This window comes from Pteropus vampyrus, unplaced genomic scaffold, assembly GCF_000151845.1.
Source record: "Pteropus vampyrus isolate Shadow unplaced genomic scaffold, Pvam_2.0 Scaffold69, whole genome shotgun sequence".
Classification (NCBI taxonomy): Eukaryota; Metazoa; Chordata; class Mammalia; order Chiroptera; family Pteropodidae; genus Pteropus; species Pteropus vampyrus.
This window is the reverse complement of record NW_011888850.1, coordinates 6,066-19,237: the sequence shown is the minus strand read 5'-3', so window position 1 is coordinate 19,237 and position 13,172 is coordinate 6,066. Positions and strand designations below refer to the sequence as shown.

General features: G+C 39.5%; 1 protein-coding gene across 1 annotated transcript in view; it reads right to left on the bottom strand.

Annotated features, from left to right (window-relative positions):
* Positions 1-13,026, bottom strand: part of LOC105293196 (dynein heavy chain 11, axonemal) — a gene marked incomplete at its 5' end in the record, with an annotated part of 146,959 nt that extends 133,933 nt beyond the window's left edge. Inside the window, 4 exons of the mRNA XM_023531528.1 lie at positions 675-879; positions 4,701-4,874; positions 9,499-9,630; positions 12,859-13,026. Coding sequence (XP_023387296.1) covers positions 675-879; positions 4,701-4,874; positions 9,499-9,630; positions 12,859-13,026 — 679 coding nt within the window. The remainder of the gene's footprint in view (positions 1-674; positions 880-4,700; positions 4,875-9,498; positions 9,631-12,858) is intronic.
* Positions 13,027-13,172: the final 146 nt, after the last annotated feature.

Here is a 13,172-nt window from a genome sequence, read left to right as displayed (position 1 = left end):
TAAACTACCGGACAGGCAGTTTTGCTGCCCCCACCCCCTACAATGTAACCCCACTATTCTGCTGGACCAAGTGACAGACCTACAAATATCAGCTCTTTATACTATTTCACTTCTACTACCTAAGTCTACTTTGCTTGCCCTTCCTAACTCAGAATGGCCAACATCAGTGTGGTCCTTTGATTACACTGATGCATTTATTCAACAGTTTAAAATTCTTCTTATCGTTCTTCTAAGACTTAATTAACAGCTCATGGCCTGTCATTTCATCAACAGTTTGAGTGAATTTTTCCTGAATCAATCCTTGACCTGAAAAGATAACCAGGGCACTCTTCCTTGAGTCTACCCTCATGTTGCTCAGGCTCCATGAAATTGATTAAAAGTAACTCAATGGCTTAGAGGCAAAGCAATGAACACTAATGATATACATTTTTACTGATGTAAATTTTTACTATTCTAAAGAGTAATAACCCAAATAAAGCCACGAGTGATATAAAAACCACAGTAATTGAACAAAGCGTAATTACCAAGAATGGTGATAAGTAAAAATCCACCTGAGACCTATACAAAATGTCTAGTCTAAAACCTAGAGAAGATGATCACCTCTTTGGGTTCCACGTGATGGCCCTGACCGTTCATGATCTCGTTTCTGGAATGTAAGCAGGAGAAATACTTACTCTGCAGAGCTGCAGAAGTTGTGTAGTAGTTGAAAGGCACGCGGGACACTACGTAATCCTCAGGGAGACTTGCCAGCGTGTCGCCTACAAAGACAGTTTTTCCCACTCCAGCATTTCCTACTAGCATCAGTGGTTGTCCTTTTTCAAGCAACAACTTGACAAAATATCTAAGACGAGTTGTCTCTGATGTGTGAACCAGAACTCTCTGGGGACAGGAGTTGGGGGGAGCCGGGAATACAATGAGAGAAAGGTCAGAGAAAGGCGTTTTGAAATTTTATATATGAACCAACATAGTTACTTTAGAATTGAGACCCAGTGAATTCTTCGTCAAAGTTGACACCAGTAGGAGATCTCAATTTTCCATTTACAATCGTCAGAGTTCAGATATCATAGCTTGAAGAGAGTCATTGGAAAGTGCCATCAAAGTGTCACAGCATAAGCCACTGATTTATATTTTCTATATTAAGTAACAGCACTCAAGGCTCCCTATTGCTGAATACTTACACTCTGCCCAACCTTGTGTTAGACACACAAGAGAAGAGAGTAAACATTTAAGAAACTGTTCACCACTCTTCAGTTGCTAACAAAACATTTGACAAGTCAAGTCACGCATAAATGAAAGTTGGTTGCAATGCTTTGGCCTAGTAAGATTAAGTGGCAAAATGATTCTGCACGATCCATACTACAGGAGTTCAGCCAGTGGGGAGATCAGTCTAGGGAAACAGTGGCTTTGAGTGGAAAAGTCACAAATCCAGAGCATATTTGAAACTTATGCGTTGTTGTTAACAAAATTTTATAACAATGTTTCTGCTTTGAAAATTGGCTATTTAGATACTATATCGATTCACAAAAAATTTGAGGTAGCTTACAGGAATATAATAAAATAAAGAATACAAATAAAAAAAATCAGTCTCAGGGAACTCAGACTAACAGATAAGATCAGGAAAAGGGGTAGCAGATGTAGATATGCCAGAAACAGAGTCCTGCACAGTAATTAAGAGAGAATTGACAATTTCTTGCATTTCCTCATGGCCACATTAAAACGAGGATAAAAAATGACTTGCAAGATTTGTATTGTTCATAAGACAAACACAAATGCTATAATGGAGAATGTTCTTCCTTACATGGACAGCATACGTTGAATACAACTGAATACTTCACAGATTATACAGAATCATGTTCATGATTATAAACATTCACTCTAGAACTTTGTTTTAATTCAATGAGACCTATTAAAAGGTACCGACTGTTTTATGCTACATTAAACAGCCCTCTATATAGACCCTTTTCAAATTTGAGCTGCTTTTACAGTTTTTCCCCTCCTTTCTTGTTGCTAGTTGTCATCTTTGCTTTTTAATTTGGCTATTAGCTCTTTTCTCTACAAATTAATACCAATAATTAATACTTACTGAGAACTGAACGTGTGATAGGTACTATGCTAAGCACTATATATGCATTGTGCCACATGATACGCATAACAAATCGATAAGGAGAGTTTTGTTATTATTTTCATTTCAGAGATGTTGAAAGTAAAGCTTAGAGAACATTGATAACTTCACCAAGGTCACTGTGAACCAGTAAGTCATAGGACTTGGATTTAAACCCACGTCTGTCCAGAGCCTCACCCCTGCCTTATCTACCACACGGAATGCACTTGAGAGCATTAATTTCTTGGTACCTCTTTTTTTCCCATATGTAAAAAGAGTAGTAACTGTCTATGACTTAGAAAGTTGTAAGGATTAAATTAGTTAATCTATGTAATGTGATGTAAAAAGGGCCTGACACAGAGGAATGTAACATTAGTACTGGCTGCTATTACTGAGTCCATATGGTTCTCTTCCAGTATGTGAAGAAGCTGTTAATCAAACTGCATTTGATACAACTGTGTGTAAAAGTCCTGATAGGTTCTCCGCTGCATAAAAGATATCCTTGATCACGTGCATCAACCTTGTGAGACCAGTTTCTGGTCTTTGGTTAGTTATGAATTCTCACCTTTCAGCCTGCTAGATAATGTTGGCTAGGAAGGTGAGGTCTGAGTAGACTGAGCAAAAACAGAGATTTCCAAATAGACGAGGCAGAGGGAGCAGACATTGTTGTTGCCTCCCAACACCTACCCATTTCTACATGGCTTCATGTCAGAGCCCCCACTGTGTCAAGTCTCGACACCTCTACCCCATAGCCATGTGCTTCAGGGGAAGATTGGCCCAACCCCTACAGTGCTGTGATTTGTCAAACCCTGTCACCCTGGCCTGGGACTGGGTTAGGGCTGGCATGACGTCCCTGGGAACTAGATGCAGGAGGTGGTTTGCTCTGGGGCTTCTGGGAAAAGTTTCCTCACTCTGAATAAAAAGATGTGAGAAAGTCTCCTTTCCCTCTGCAGGTAACTTCTGGGTCACTAGAGCCCTCTGGAGACTGGGAGGGATACCAGTCTTAAACTGAAACCGGCGTTAAGAGCAGAGAGGTGGGAAGATCTGAATCCTTGGTGATATCACCGAGTCACAGAATTAATCACCCTTGGAGCCATCGTACCCCTGAATTTCTTGTTTGTGAAATAATTTCCTCATGGCTAGGTGTTATTGGTTGAACTGTGTCTTCCCAAAGTTCCTATGGTGAAGCCCAAACACTCAGGACCTCAGAATGTGACTGGATTGAGAAACAGGGTCTCTAAAAGGGTGATTAAGGTAAAATGAGGTTGTTAGGGTGGGCCCTAATCCATTCTGACTGGAGTTCTTACAAGAAGAGGACACTTGGACATAGTTGGAAACAGTGTCCAGGGATGCGACGCACACAGAGAAAAGGCGATGAGAAGACACAGCAAGAGGTGGCCACCCACAAACCAAGGAGAGAGTTCTCAGGAGAAACCAAACCTGCCATCACGTCAGCCTTGGGACCTCCAGCCTCCAGGGCTATGAGATAACTCCCGATGTTCAAGCACCCAGTCTGTGGTATTTTGTTATGACTGCCCTACACAAACAGAGTAGACCCCTAATCCAATATGACTTGCTGTTCTTATAAAAAAAGGAAATTTGAATACAGAGACACAAACACAGAGACAACGCCATCGGAAGATTGGAGATATGCTGCCCAACACTAAGGAACACTGAGATGGCCAGCAAACCACCGAAAGCCAGGAGAGGGACACGGAACAGATGCTCGCTCACAGTCCTCGGAAGGAACCAATTCTGCTGACACCTTGATTTTGAACTTCTAGCCTCCAGAGCCATGAGGCAGTTTCTGTTGTTTAAGCCACCTAGTTTTGTGGTACTTTGTTACAGGAGCTCCAGGAAACGAATTCATTGGGTTTTTTCATTCGACACTAGCTGCCTCCTAATTAATGCCATGGAAATCACCGATATTGTATTCATAGAGCAGTACTTGAAATAGCTCCAAAATGAATCAGAATAACACAAGTTTGAGAAAAAAATACAATGGAAAGAAAATGGATTGAGGCAGAATAAGAAGATGATGAAAAAATAATTTGACATAAGAGAAACGTGGGAGAAGATGTGAAGAGAAACAATAAAAAAAGAGATTCACTTAGATTTGTCACCTGCCATGTGGATTTGAAACACGAATTGAGGAGGTTAACTCATGGGGGGAAGGGTTAAAGGAAAGAAGTTGTATGTCAAATTGCTGTCTTTGAAATGCACGATAAGGTCAGAAATAAGAAACTATAGACATACACCTCTAATTTTTAATAAAATTCACAGTATTTCTAGGAAAATATAAAAAAAGCTGTTACCACAGAATTAAGTTGAAATTTTAAATAAGAGGTTGCGGTTATAAAATAGTCATTTCACTAAGTGTTCCTACAACCAAAATTCTTCTCTCCCGGGAAATATGCATATGCTGACCACATCAATAATAACTGATCCACCAGTAATTTATCCATATGTATATGCTGACCATATCAACAGTAATTTATCCAACAATAATTTATCTATCTGGAAAGAAAGGATTACTAAGGAACAAGCAAAATTTCTCAAAGCACAGTGTGGCCTGAAAATTACTGTTTCACACACTTACCTGCAGAGGTATATCTGGATCCATAGTAAATTTGGGGATTTTATCAGCCCAAGGCAAGAACTTCTTAGTTTTGTGGTCCAAATAATAATCAAAGATTGTTCCTTGGGATGGAAATTTCACTGCTTTCATCTCTTTATGCCACCACCGACTGAATTCAGCCTGATAAGCAGAAATCTAAGAATAACAAGAGAAATCCTTATTGCAGATTTAAAAGTAATTCTGAACACACACAAAGCCCCTCCCAATCCTGCTGAACACACAGTGTTTGCAGTGTATAGAATCATAATTACAAATGGGATTAAATAACTGACCCAACAAAAATAAATAACTTCAAATAAGTAATAACAAGTCATGATATTAGAGAGGCAGAAAGCTATAATTGCCATTTACCCATCAGGTACAAATTTTCTGCAATAATTATTAACTTAAAAGGTAAAGTAAGGTTAGGTGAACCTTAGATTACCCCTGGGTTATTCAATTTAACAAGGAGCTGTTATGCAAATTAATATGCTAGGTACCATAAGACAGTGGGTATAAAATATTAGTGTGCTGATTTCTACCAATATTCACATCGATTGATGGTAAATGAGAAAAATAGGAACAAAAGAATACTTTTAAAAATGGGTAATGTTATTTGATTTCGATACTGCCCTTTGAGTTTCTATCCTCCCTGGACCTTTTGGGGTCAAAATAGCCATTCCTTTATAAAATTATGATAATTGATAATAAATGGCCATTTTTATAAATGCCCTTATTTAGAAAAGTAAAAAGTAACCCTATTTCATTCTTTCAAATCATTATTGAAACTTTGTTGATCTCTGAAATTCCAAATCTGGGAACCCCTGCCATGAGGGATGGAGGGACAAAGAAAGGCATGGACTTATTCTCCCAGCAGGGCACCACTGAGTGGTCTAGCTGAAAACTCCAGGGAGACAAACTCCTGTCCTCCAGAGAAAATTACAGTGGTAGGAAATAGGCTCACTTTGCTAGAAGGTCCTCGTTTTCATATGATGATAAGTACAAGTCCTTTGCTGCTAGATTAGGGTTTGGAAAGTAGAGGAGAGAAAATGGCAAATGCGTACTAGCAACTAACGAACCCTTCTATCCACAGGATGACCTGGCAGAGTGAGTTTTCATGACCTCTAAAGACATTGTATGTATCCACTGCATTCAGCAATCTCACACTTATCTAAGACCTCAACGTCCAGCTTCTCCCAAAAAATTCTTAAACTTGCTTTTACTTTAGTGTCTTTATGTCTTTGGACTATGTATGGCCCACTTTTTGTACTGGGCTGATCACACCCAGAAGTAGAGGCAGACAAGATGCCTGGAGGACAGCAGAGATGAGAGGGGAGATCAGACTTAGCAGGGAGAGCTCGCTCCACCCTCCAAACAAGCTCATACTCCTACATACTGCCACTCATGAGTTAATGAGTTTAGGCTCATTTACGTCATTTTCAGATTGGTGGCACAGGGCATTTTAGCATCTTACAAAAGTTGGTCGTAAATCAAGCTGGTTCAGAAGGTATTACTTGTCTGGCACCATTCTCTGTAGGCAGAATACATACGACTTCTACTTTATATCAAAATTTGCTTCACTTAGCCACTACACTAGCAAATTGATTTCGGTGAGAAATTTTCGATTCGTCAATTAACTCAACCAAAATGCATTTATTCTAGAGAGCCGAAGAAAACTAATAGGGTATCTGCCCTTAAAGAGTTTATGGAGAAGATAGAGGGGAAGACACGAAGAAACATAGTGGTAGGAGAGCTTGAGCAAATAAATGCAGAAATAAATAGGTACCTTGAAAGTGAAGTTTGCTGTAAGGGAGAGCAACAGCGCTGAATCTATCTGAATTAGATGTTCAGGAAAGTCACCTTTGAGAACAGGCACAGATTAGGGAGAAGACTCCTCCAGGAAGCAGACCAAGGGCAGCATGTGCAAAGATCTTGCGGTATGACATAATTTGCTGCATTCGAGAAACTGGCCAGTGCAGCTGGGGGTGTGGGGGGCGGGGTGGGAGAGGAAGAGGTAGGGAGAGCTAGGCAGGGCACGATCTAGAGGCCTTGTAAGTAGTATTACAATTTTAAACTTTATCTTAAAATGAACAGGAATCCGTTAAAGTGTTTTAAATTCTGGAGTATATCATATCATTGTAATTACATTTAAAAAAAAAATCACTCTGGCTAAATGACGGAAGAGTGGATAATGGATTATGGAGCAAGTACAGGAGTGGAACAGTGACGAGGTTACTTCAGAAGCCAAGCAATAAATGATAACGACGGTTTATGGGCATTCCGGGAGAGCTGACGAAAGACCTGCTTTGGAAGTTGTCTGAAATGGCCTGGGTTAAGAACAGAGGTCCTGAGTCAGTCTGTTGCAGTTTGGACCTGGCTCAGATGTTAGTTAGCTGTGTGTCCTCCAGCAGGTTAACTTATCTAAGTTTCAGTTCCTTTTTGTAAAAGACCAATGGTTGCACTAATACATATAGGGTTTTTCTTAAAAGTTTCAAAGAACCTATTAAGAGCTCTAAGCATATTCCTTGCACATGGTAGGCACTAAAATTTGTTGAATAAATGGCTATCCTAAAAATACTACTTGTGTCTATTTCATTCATGTTTCCAACTTCATAGCCTCTCTTCTGAATACTTCACAGTTAGACCCTTTTCGAAAATTTAAAGATAATGATGATGAATTAGGGAGAAAGTGGACAGTAACCGTTGTGATGCTGGGCTTCTAGCTTGAAGGCTGCCATGTTTGGAAACTGGAACGATGAGAAGAGAGTCATCCAGTAGGAAGGTGAGCTGTTATGCTCAGGAGCAGAAAGCTCTCAGCTATCAACACCATACACATGCAATTTCTCCCAGTTTTACGGTCCTGGGAAAGGAAAAACTGTGTGGCGAACACTGAAAAGAAAACTGTGGGGGACTGAGGAGAGGAGAAGATCCTCTATGTGGCCTCCATGAAGAAGCCATCTACGCAAGGTATAAATTTTGCTTGTGAGAAAATCCACGTGAAGGTACCCAACATTGCTATTTGACTCTCGCTCAAAGCTAAGGGCTGTTATTCTTTAGAAAGCACTTGGAGATTACAGAGGGAAATGTGGCTTCTGAGAAAGGTCAAAATAAGACCGAGGAGGCCAAGTGAATACCAACTTTATTTATAGATACGATTTACGGTAACCTAGTGACAAGAAGCAGAACTGGGTCAAAGGTTATAACGACCATGTATTTTAGGACCTACAGTGAGTAAGCCAATGGAAATATGGGTCACTCTTGGCTGTGATGCCCTCCAAGTTAAATTCTCTGTTTACATCTGGAAATATCTGGGGAAGCCTGGAAGGTGTGTGCCCTCTATGTTTAATGCAAAGATTCTGGGGTACCTGCCGAAGCACTATGACCACGAGAGATCCCGAGGTGCCCTGGAAGGCGTGGCATTGGAGACATGCATGGGTCGGGATCCTAATGACGTCATTTCCTGTCAGTGTAACGTTGGTCAAGTTACTTCACCTCTCGGAGCTTTAACTTTATTTGCACGATAAGAATACCGTGAAGAATTCTTGTAAAGATTACATGAGAAAATCTATAATGAGGTGCACGGTGGAGATCAGATGTACAAATTTTTAAAGTTGAAAAACTCCCGCTTTGTACTTTGGCAAGTCTAAGCAATGGGTGTGAGTGTGTACACACACTTGTGCAAGTTCTTATCTTAAGTGTTTGCCCACAATAAATCAGAAGCCACACATGGGGAACGCCATGCAGGCATGATAGTTTTGCTTTAGGCTGAAGGAAAGACCAACGGAAAGGAATAGGACTAGCTCCCTGGGGAGCAAGTACGAGACTGATTAGAGGTAAGAGAGACTAGAGAGAGGAAAAAACAATTTGAAGGTTATTACGGGCTATGGACTGAATTGTCTCTCCCCTCAAATTCATACGTTGAAACCCTAATCCCCAATGGGATGGTATTTGGAGGTGGAGCCTTTGGGAGGTAATTAGGGCAGATGAGGTCCTGAGGTGGGTTGTCATGATGGGATTAGTGCCTGTCTACGAGGAGACGCAAGAAAGCTTTTTCTCTTTCTCTCTCAGCCATGTGAAGACACAGTGAAAAGGCAGAGGGTCCTTGCCAGAACCTGACCATATTGGCACTCTGACCTTGGACTTCCAGCTTTCAGAACCAAGAGAAAGTAAATTTCTGTTGTTTAAGCCACCAAGCATATGATATTTGCACTTTATTTGTGCAAAGCTAAGCTAAGACAGCATGAGAGCCCAGGTCAATCTAAAAACATTCCTGAATTAAGGCTATAGGGATGGAAAAGAAAGAGACAGACTAAACAGGTAATTTGTAACTGACACTGAAAGGATCTGATGACCGTCAGACATACAAATAAGGAAGAGTCATGTCTCCCCAAGTTTTAAATGGGAGCATCTGGAAGGAATGTGAGTAGCACTGAAGAAAAGAAAAAACAAAAAGGAAGAACAAATCTGGGGGGTGGGGCCGATGAAGCACTCTGTGTCAGGCACGCTGAGAGTGCCTCACCTGTGGAACAGCTCGCTGGCAGCACCTGGTCCAGAGGCAGGTGGAAACAGAACCTTGAGCTCAAAAGTGAGATCTCATGGAAGGCTCTGAATTTGCCAGCCAAGGTTAGAACAATCTGCCTGGATGAGCATGCCTGGATAATGCACAGGCGTAGAAGAAAACAGGACAAGTAGGACAGATTTATGATAATAAAAATGTAGGAATCACATATATTATTCCCCCCAAAATGATACTGGTTCTGTGAACTATTTCTAAACATACCTGATCTTGTAGCAGAGTGCCTCCAAATGCCCAGATACAAGCAAAGACAAAATAGACTTCATAAACTTCTTTCGGGCTGTCAGAAGGTACATTTTCAGGAGTCAGCAAGCATTCCAGGAGAGCACAAATAGTCTACAGAACAAGAAACAGCCGTTCATTTAGGGCCAATTTTTTTTTTTTTTTAAATAGTGGAGTACATTCATAGGACTTATTAACAAATTCACTTTATCCTAATGATATCATATAATTTTCCCCAGCTCTATGATTTGCTGCACTGGGAGAGACAAAATTTACTGCCTTGAATTTCTATGTCAGGTGGAAAACCATTGCCATTTTTAACCAACTGGTTTTCTAAGTAATAGCAAACTATTAAAAAAAAACCTAAAGTCATAAATTATCCAATTAATAATCACTGTCATAAACAGAAATACATATAAGCAAAAAATGGGGATATATCTGTTCTTTCTATAAATAGGGAGACAGATTACTCACAGTAGCCTATAACCCACTTTCTCACTGACAAACCAAAGACATCTTAACCAGTGTTGCCTTACAATATCACTGGGAATGAATGAATAAGATGCCACTGGATGGAAAGGTTTATGTAACTATTGCCTTCTTGTTGGACATTTAGATAACCCACTTTCCCTTAGTGCTCTGGCATAAGCCACCTGTTGTCATAAATTTAGAAAGTCTGGTAGCCTTAGCCTGTGGCATTTTTTTGGACACCAGGCTAAATTTAGCCTTGGAAGAAATGCTGTTCAGGAACTTGTTCTTGATACCCTTGGTAAAATAGCGATGTGCTCCACTGGTCTGAAACCGAGACCTGAAGCTCAGGGCTCTCAATGACCAGGGGAACGTGGCTGCTGCGAAGGCCTTTCCCGTACGAAATAACAACCAGTAATAAACATGTGTTTGAGCTAGATCCTACAGCACAAAAATAGCTGTCATTACACTTCTCTCTAGAGAACATACAAATGGCCAACAAATATATGAAGAGATACTCGACATTGCTAGCTATTAGGGAAATGCAAATGAAAACCACAATGAGATGAAATACCGCCATTTGCGACAACATGGATGGACCACGAGATAATCATGCTAAGTGAAATCAGCCAGACAGAAAAAGTTGAAAATCACATATCACCTATATGTGGGATATAAACAAATGAACAGGACAAACAAACAGAGACTCATGGACATGGACAATGGATGAGTGGTTACCAGAGGGGAGGGGGAAAAATAAAAAAATAAAATGTTAAAAATAAAAAATATAGTTGTCATTAATTAGCACTGTCACAGACTCTCAGAACTCTTGATACCCTTTCCCCTAGTTTCTGCAGGCTGAAACAGATTTTTATCACTATCACATGCACAACAATGAAAGCTACATCGAAGCACATCAGGACCGTGGGCGTGCCCTTCCCTCTCAGCCATGAAAGTGAGGGAAAATTCATGGTAACATGAGAGATGGGTCCTGGAAATAGTTTGGAAATGCTTTTAAATAGTCGATCACCTATTATGTTTTTCAGTCGTCTCGCTTGATGTCTATCTAGTGTTTTATATCGTGCCACAGTTGCTAATTTAAAATCATCTTCTAATAGAATGAAACTCACCGATTTATCAAGAAAAATAATACAGTGCTGAGGCTTTGCTATTTCTCAGTAGAAGCTATGTTGGTCTAAGGAACTGTTCAAATCAGAACAAAAAAGACCAATCTTAAGTTATTTGCTGATTAGAATACACTAAAAATGCATATGATTTTTCTATCTTCTCCCAAGCACAGTACTTGGAAAACATTTTGAGCTGTCAGCAATTAATAAAATCATACTTTGGTACATATTCTGAAAGAGTTAATACATCTTACTAAACCAAAGCAAAGAAGTTTCATATATTAGAAAACTTCTTAGTAGGTTAATTTCTTAAAGTAGCCTTTTTAAACTCTTCTCTTTTATACTCATTTTTGTCTCAAATTCCTATCCTTATAAGTAATCACAGAAGAGAGACTGTTGTATAAAACAGCTAAAAAGGAGCTGAAGATAAAATGCCATTTCTGAATACTACAAAAGGAAGAAGTGAGAGCAAAAGTCATATTAATTCCTACTGACCTATTTTCACACTACTCTTGAATGAAAAAGTTCACACCACAGAGAATCGCACAAATATACAAGTCAACTTGAAAAAGAACACAACCATACTTTTTACACCAGAGGAAGTCTAATTAGGCTAACCACATAATTAATTCATTATGAATAAATTCAGACCTGCTTTCAGAAATAAATTATACCTCAGATAATTACCAGGGAAGACTATCGTTTACTTAATTGGTGTGTGAATTATCCAAAAACCTGAACTTTCTTTTCTTATTATGCTTGTGACTATTTCTAATTTCAAACAAATTAGAAATAGTCACAAGCATAATAAGAAAAGAAAGTTCAGCTTTCTATTCAAATGAATTTGGTAACATAGTAACTTAATGGTAACAAAGTACTTTGAAACAAATTTTGCTCTTATAGAAAAAAAAGTATCTAATTGTAAACGTTTTGTGAAATTTTATACTTATAAAGGCTGGGGACAGTTTCTCTTCACACTGAGATTGAGATCACAACCTTCATTTCTATGTGCCATAAATTATTTTTACTCGCTTCCATGACAACGTATAATATATACCCTTCACTTTTACCAACTGTCTCACAATGAGTATCTGGAGGAAAAATGTATCCTGGGAATATTATAAACTCTCCATCTAGACTGACCTGACTTTAGGAATATTTGAGGGGAGGGGAAGAAAAGAAAGAGAACAGAGGGCGCGAGGTCTGGGGGTGGTGGCACCTGTGTGGTAGGGTTCGGTTCTCTCTCTCACTCGTTGGTCAGCATCTTTAATTGCACAGATTTACTGTATTCAAAAACATACTGAGCACCTTCTCTGGGCCAGTTTATTAGGTGACAGAGGAAAATAAATATGGCTGTTACAATTTTGTTCTTCCTATTCTATTCGAATATACTGGGAAGGAACACATGATTTAATAAAGACATATTTGGTATCTATTATGTGCCTGAAACTCTGTAAATCTCTTAGGATATAAAAATGAATAAAAGGTGGTGTCAGCCCTCTTGGTTACAATCTCGAGAAAGAGACCTCAAGCCCAAATGATAATAAAATGTGATAAGTGTGTGACAGAGGTGCACATAAAGCACTCGGGAACCTGGGTGCTAGACACCAGAGGACAAGGGTTGCATAAATTTAACAACTCCAGAAATCTTTCCATCTTCTTGATCAAGCAAAGTCTTCTGTTGTCTTGATGAAGACACAGTGCCACATCAGGACTTGAATGTTACACGGTGTAACTGAAGACAAACCTGCACCAGGCTGTTCTCTGGAATTGAAGTGATGGTTTTAAAGCTTGTTCTCAGCTTATCCAAGCACGCAGGAACATATTTATCAAAAAGAATTGTTAAATTGGCCTTTTCTGATTGATGCTGCCTTCTGTCTATCCAACTGGCCACATACCTGAAAACACAGAAAAGCTTTTACTGAACGCTAGGCTTGAAAAACAGAATTCTGCCAACTCAAAGCTTCCCCCTTCCACACAGCTTGGTGTAATACTTCAGGAGCATGTTTAGTGAGTTCATTCTATTTCTCAAACTGCAAATATTTTAAAATGACCCTTTAA